We start from the raw sequence: 7101 nt of genomic DNA, 5'->3' as shown, positions 1-7101 counted from the left end.
TAGAGAAAAAATAGAAAGAAAAACAAATTTTCTGGTAGAAATTATACAAAGAAAGAAAAGAGAATATGTACAAATTTTCATCCGCCAAATAATGAACAGAAGAAAGCAAAGAAGACAAGTGAATTATTATAAAAATTTTAAATTAAAAACTATCCTAAATTATACAAGTTTTAAATTACACTATTATTTTTTATAAATTAAAATATTATAAATATTATTCCATATAATGCTAAAATTATTTAAAACTTTCAAAAAAAAAAAATTTAATTTATTAAAAAACTTATAAAGAATGAAATATATAATATTACGAAACTTATTTGTTTAGTTAATAAATGGTGAAATGACATAATTAAACAAAAACAAAAAAATTAAAAATAAAAAAAAAAATCAACAAGATTAATGCAATTCAAAGAATAAAACATAATTAAAAAAAAAAATCAACATGATTAATGTTTAATGCAATTCAAAGAATAATGCTACTGTAATAAAATAAAGAATTTTGAATCATGTTGCGAAACAGATTAATCAAAATGAATTAAGATATTTTTTCAAAAGTAAATGTAGTCATGCAAAAAAAAAAAAATCTATACAATTCAAATAAATTACTATCAAAGTTGAAAGAAAACATAATCTACCTATAAAAAAACAAAGAATTTTGGACCAAACTGAGAAACAGATCGATCAATCAAAATAAATTAAGATATTTTTTAAAAAATAAAAAGTGACATGACATAATTAAACAAACTCAAAAAAAAAAAAAAAAAACCCTGTAATAAAACAAAAAATTTTGAACCATCAGTGCGTAATAGATCTATATCTATATCTAGGAAAGTTGAAAAATTCCGAGCATAATATGATTTATTTTAATTGATAACTTATTTTATTATTTGACAAATTATCTTATTATTTTATATATAAATGATTTGAAATATCTTGATTAAACTTTAATTAAATAATTACTTATTTAATTCTAATTAGTAACTTATTTTATTATTTAATAGTTTTATACAAACTCTTTTGAAAATTATTATTCTTTAAAAAATAAAAAATAAAATATTTATTAGTAGATGCACATGAAACATAAGAATAATTTTATTATAAAATTATAATATTAAAAAGGAAAGAGTTAGAAAGAGAATATAATTCGAAGAAAAGTAAATTTATATTTAGGAAAAAGTCAGAAAGAGAATAAAATAGAAAAAAGTACAATTGTTTTAATCTTGAAGAATCCCGACCAAAATATAATTTATTTTAATTGGTAACTTAATTTATTATAATTTTGAAAATTATTTTATTAAATAATTACTTATTTTATTTTAATTCGTAACTTATTTTAGTTATACCTTCGAAAAAACTTATTTTAGTTATTTTAATAGTTTTATAGAAATTCTTTTGAAAATTCCTATTTTAAGAAAAATAAACAATAAAAGATTTATTAGTAGATGGACATGAAACATAAGAATAATTTTATTATAAATTTATTTTAGTTGTTTTAATAGTTTTATAGAAACTTTTTAGAAAATTCCTATTTTAAGAAAAATAAACAATAAAAGATTTATTAGTAGATGCTCATGAAACATAAGAATAATTTTATTATAAAATTATAATGGAAAGAGTTAGAAAGAGAATAGAATTAGAAGAAAATTATTTTATTTTTATTTGGTAAATTATTTTTTTAAATAATAAACTATTTTATTTTAATTCGTAACTTATTTTAGTTCTTTCAATAGTTTTATAGAATAATTTTATTATAAACTTATTTTAGTTGTTTTAATAGTTTTATAGAAACTCTTTTGAAAATTCCAATTTTAAGAAAAATAAAAATAAAAATAAAAGATTTATTAGTAGATGCACATGAAACATAAAAATAATTTTATTATAAAATTATACTATTATAATGGAAAGAGTTAGAAAGAGAATAGAATTAGAAGTAAATTATTTGATTATTATTTGGTAAATTATTTTATTAAATAATTACCTATTTTATTTTAATTCATAATTTATTTTAGTTGTTTTAATAATTTTATAGAAACTCTTTGAAAATTCGCATTTTAAAAAAATAAATAATAAAAAATTTATTAATAGATAAAACATAAGAATAATTTTATTATAAACTTATTTTAGTTGTTTTAAAAGTTTTATAGAAACTCTTTTGAAAATTTCTATTTTAAGAAACTTAAACAATAAAAGATTTATTAGTAATGCACATGAAACATAAGAATAATTTTATGATAAAATTATATTATTATAATGGAAAGATTTAGAAAGAAAATAGAATTAGAAGAAAAGTAAATTTATATTTAGAAATTCATTAGAAAGATAGTAAAATAGAAAAATTAAAGTTGTTTTAACCTTGAAGAATTCCGAATATAATATGATTTATTTTAATTGGTAACTTATTTTATTATTTGGTAAATTATTTTATTATTTATTTATAAATGAACATGTTAATTAAGTTTTATTTAAACAATCACCTATTTAATTTTAACTGGTAATTTATTTATTATCCAATTTTATTTTAATTTTAACTTGTTTTAGCTGTTCTAATAATTTTACAGAAACTTTTATTTTAATTCTTTTTATATTAATTAATAAATATTTTTTTATATTAATTAAAAAATACTGAATGTTAAAAGAGTTCAAAATTAATAGAGTTTAAAGTGATTTTTGACTCTCCATATAATTGTATTACCTTTACTTTTGGGTTTCGTCTCTTATTTTACTATCAATTATTCTTATCAAACTCATAAATTTTTGTTTTTTTGTTTTGTTTTTTTTTTTTTTTTGGTACAAAATAGAGATTAGCGATATTTATGGAGGAAAAAATTTGAGAAGGAACTAAATTCTTAATAGGAAAGAAAATGGAGATAATTAAAAGAGAAATAAGATAAATTAAATTTCTAATAGAAGACGAAGATCGGAAAAAAAATTAAAAATTCAATGTTTTGTAGTGAGTCAACATGACCCACTACTAAATATTATTTGTCTTTTTGAACCACTTAGATTCTTAACAAATAGGTCTAAGTTTTCTGTTTAATTATCACGACTCAATATATTTTATTAATTATTAGAATATAAAATTAAAATTTTCTTTTTGGGGGCATGACAGCTGTCCCTTAACAAAGCTATTTGTAGTTAATTAGAAAGTAACGTAAACCAATGTAATATCTGTCAACAGCATGCCAGTAGCTAGGAAAGGTAATGATCAATCCTAATTAAGAATTTTGATTTAATCGTATGAAAAATCAAAGGGCAAGTTGCGTGAAGAGATTGTCTGGACACGTGGAAAGATTGTTGTCATTCTCATGAATAATGCAACTTTGTTGTAAAGTCAGCTTTCTTCATTTAATTTTTTATAAAGAAATATTATGCATGTCCATTCACAAATATTAAAGAGAAAAAATAGGGACAGGTCATTAAGGGCGTTTTGTCCATTTAATTGGGTCATCTTCATGTTGATGTATGTAATACTGAAAAATGTGGACAATTTGGATATGCATGTCCACCACTTTCATTTCCAAAAACCAATTTGGTACTTAGAAACCTGACAAATCAACTAATGCTATGTGTTCTTTCTGGTAAGTATATATATAAAAAAATTGTGTATATAGTGGGACCATTACTTTATTCATGATTTAATCATTAATATTTCGGAATACCATACTCTTTTATATATTTAATACTTTTTCATAGATGCACTTGCACAATTTAAGCTTATATTAAAAAGGAAAGACAATTGCAATAACTCATACACGTTTTCATCATATAATGTATTCCATTGAGTCCGTAATTTACAATATAATTAGAAGGTAAAATAAATATCAAAACCAATGATCTGTTATACCATAATAAACATATATTGTTTTTTTATTTTATTTTTATTTCGTTTCTATATTTACAAAAAATGTCATAATATTACCAATTAGAAAATGGTCCCAAGACGGTTTTAACCTTTCTAGCTTTCCATTCTCCTTGTACTTGCTCAATGATCAAGACATTCCATATTAATTTAAGATGGTCATGATTAATATGTCTCAAGATCTATTATAAACTTTACCTTCCAACAAAAAAAAAAAAAAAAAAGGATCTATTATAAACAAAAACAAACTATGGATGAGATAGAGCACCATTTTAATAAAAAAAGAAAAAGAAAAGAAAAGTTAACATGTTATCCAAATATGAATTGTAAATATATCTTGTGTCTCATGATTCTCATCCTTCAATTTACACAAATACCCCTAACCAAAACCGAGTAGAGCCACCACGCTTATTCAAAATTGCACCAATTGACCGACCTATTCAAGCCCACTTCATCTCTCTTTCTCTGCACATATATATACGCGCACACACACAAGCACATAAACAGTGATTTCAAAGAAGCTAGGCTCACAAGCATACCAAAGATGAAGAGTTTTCTCTCTCCAATCTTCAGAAGGCTAATATGCCTCTCTCTCCTTCTCCATCTTTGCTATGCCTTGAACGTGACCACAATTCCATTCAATGAAGGCTTTAGTCCTCTCTTCGGCGAGAGTAACATCATCCGTTCATCAGATGACAAAAGCGTCAATCTTCTCCTCAATCAATACACAGGTATGCACTATTCCTATTCACCTCATCTCCTCTTGTACATACATACATATATATAGGCATGTAGTTTATATATATATTAGAGCTAGTTTGATGATCACCCTTTTATTATATAGGCATGCAGTTTATTCAGAATCATCTTTTATACATGTCTATATATATGTGTGTGATTTAATAATATAAATGCCATTATTTTTATTTTTCAAACTTCATTCACACATAAACTGAGGGTCACCCTTATGCAGATATTCATATATATGTACAGTACACACGCATATCTGTATATGTGACCATGTGTTTTGATAGATACACACAAAGACACGTACATATATACATACATACACTTTTTTTTCTTCTTCAAAGTTGGTTCACACTTAATTTCTTCTACAGGTTCTGGTTTTAAGTCCTCTGACCTCTACAACCGTGGCTTCTTCAGTGCTAAAATAAAGTTGCCATCGGAATATACTGCCGGCGTCGTTGTCGCATTTTATGTGAGTACATAATCTAACTTACTTCTTAATTTCTCTTTATTCTATAGTCCATATATTATGCTATAGTCCATATATAATTATGTACACACAACAACACAGGGACAGAGCCAATATCTCTTTATTTTTTCTTTTTACTCTTCAATTTCTTTCCTCAATTGAACTTTTTCTTTTTGGAGTTCTCTCATTTTTCTTTCCTTTTTCTTTTTCTACTTCTAGTTCTTAAAATTCTTGAAATCTGGCTCAGTCCATGCACAAACACATATAATCATTAGGGTGGTTTTTATCATATGGTCAAAATTAATAATAATCAAATTAATAACTTCCGTTACATTTTATTTATTTATTATTAATTGACAGACTACAAATGGAGATATATTTGAGAAGACTCATGATGAATTAGACTTTGAGTTTTTGGGAAATATTCGAGGCCAAGAATGGCGGTTTCAGACGAATATTTATGGAAATGGAAGCACCAACAGAGGAAGAGAGGAGAGATACCGCCTCTGGTTTGACCCTTCCAGAGAGTTTCATCGATATAGCATCCTATGGACCGCCAACAACATTATGTGAGTTCTAAATTAATTATATTCCCACCTGCTTCTTGAAAATTAGAAAAAAAAAAAAAAAAAAAGTCAATATTTGCTAATTTAATTTGAATTTTGACTATTTTCATTGAACTAGAAAACAATTCTAGAATCTAGAGAAATTTCTCTAGAGCAGGTGGTTAGGTGGTATATATATATATATATAAATGATATTCGAATTTAGTCATTAATGAACATTTGATTCAAAAATGTAGTGTTTAGCATTTTTCATATATAAATTTGAGTAGTAATGTTTTTATGTTCCTACCTATGCAGTTTCTACATAGATGAAATTCCAATCCGGGAGATAGTACGTAGCGAAGCCATGGCGGGAGACTACCCATCAAAGCCCATGTCACTGTATGCCACCATATGGGATGCTTCAACATGGGCCACTTCTGGCGGCAAATACAAAGTGAACTACAAGTATGCTCCATTTGTGGCCGAATTCACCGACCTCGTCCTCCATGGATGTGCTGCTGATCCTGTACAAGATGTACTCGCCGCTAGCTGCTCTCAAGAAGATGATCAATTGATGGACTATTACTCCAATGTCACTCCAAGACAGCGAATGGCGATGAAGAAGTTTCGAGAAGGATACATGTATTACTCGTACTGTTATGACACTCTAAGGTACCCTGTCACACCACCAGAGTGTGTGATTAATCCAGTGGTGAGGCAACGGTTCAAAAACACCGGGAGGCCGCTGAAACTCCATGGAAGGGGGCGCCGGAACCATTCAAAGCGAAGAAGTACTCGTGTTTCAGAGATGAAGAACTATGAAAGCCAAGATGATGACTGATAAATACATATATTTATGGATATACGATTGTTTTGGCATTGGTTTGCAATAAGTTTATCAATTTTTTATTGTTTATGTAAATGTGTGTGGGTGTATCTGCAGTACATTGAGAGTTAGCAAACACTGTTTTGTGTGGTCAATAAAATAGCTTTGGGATTAATTTATATATATGAACTTGGAGTTCAAAAGATTGGGTTGGTCCAAATTTGATTAAACAAAAGTCTTATATATTACTTGAAATAAATAAGATTGGCACGCACAAAAATTTATTTTATTTGATTTATAGTAAATTTATTTTATTTGATTTATAGTACTTTTGGAGAATGGGTGTGGATTAAGTTGGTAAATTATTAAATTATTTTTATATAGCTTTAGAAATCTTATGTCTCACTCATTATGAAAAAGTTGAACCTTTTTTTTTTATATATATATGATGAAGGCTAATGCAACTGCAACTATAAAAAGAACAAATGAAGGATAGAAAAGTAAATTATTATGATAAAATCAAATCTTACTATGATAAAATCAAATCTTGTCTTTTATTACGGTAAATAATTCTTTTGGTCTTATTTAGGAATGAATTGACAAACTACATTCAAGAAGTAAAGTTACATAGCGCAATATTCATTAATCAACT

General features: G+C 25.7%; 1 protein-coding gene across 1 annotated transcript; it reads left to right on the top strand.

The window, feature by feature from the left end:
* The first annotated feature begins 4285 nt into the window (after nt 1-4285).
* Nucleotides 4286-6652, top strand: LOC132276362 (probable xyloglucan endotransglucosylase/hydrolase protein 30). Its single transcript, XM_059777754.1, has 4 exons — nt 4286-4590; nt 4978-5078; nt 5436-5644; nt 5939-6652. The coding sequence occupies exons 1-4, from the start codon at nt 4404-4406 to the stop codon at nt 6462-6464; spliced, it is 1023 nt and encodes a 340-aa protein (XP_059633737.1). The 5' UTR covers nt 4286-4403; the 3' UTR covers nt 6465-6652.
* The last annotated feature ends 449 nt before the right edge of the window (nt 6653-7101 follow it).

The sequence above is a fragment of the Cornus florida genome, unplaced genomic scaffold (genome assembly GCF_030987335.1).
Source record: "Cornus florida cultivar Cherokee Brave unplaced genomic scaffold, ASM3098733v1 CherokeeBrave_3.0.0_Hap2_Chr10, whole genome shotgun sequence".
Classification (NCBI taxonomy): domain Eukaryota; kingdom Viridiplantae; phylum Streptophyta; class Magnoliopsida; order Cornales; family Cornaceae; genus Cornus; species Cornus florida.
Note: the sequence above shows the minus strand (reverse complement) of the source record. Positions and strands in the feature narration are given on the sequence as shown.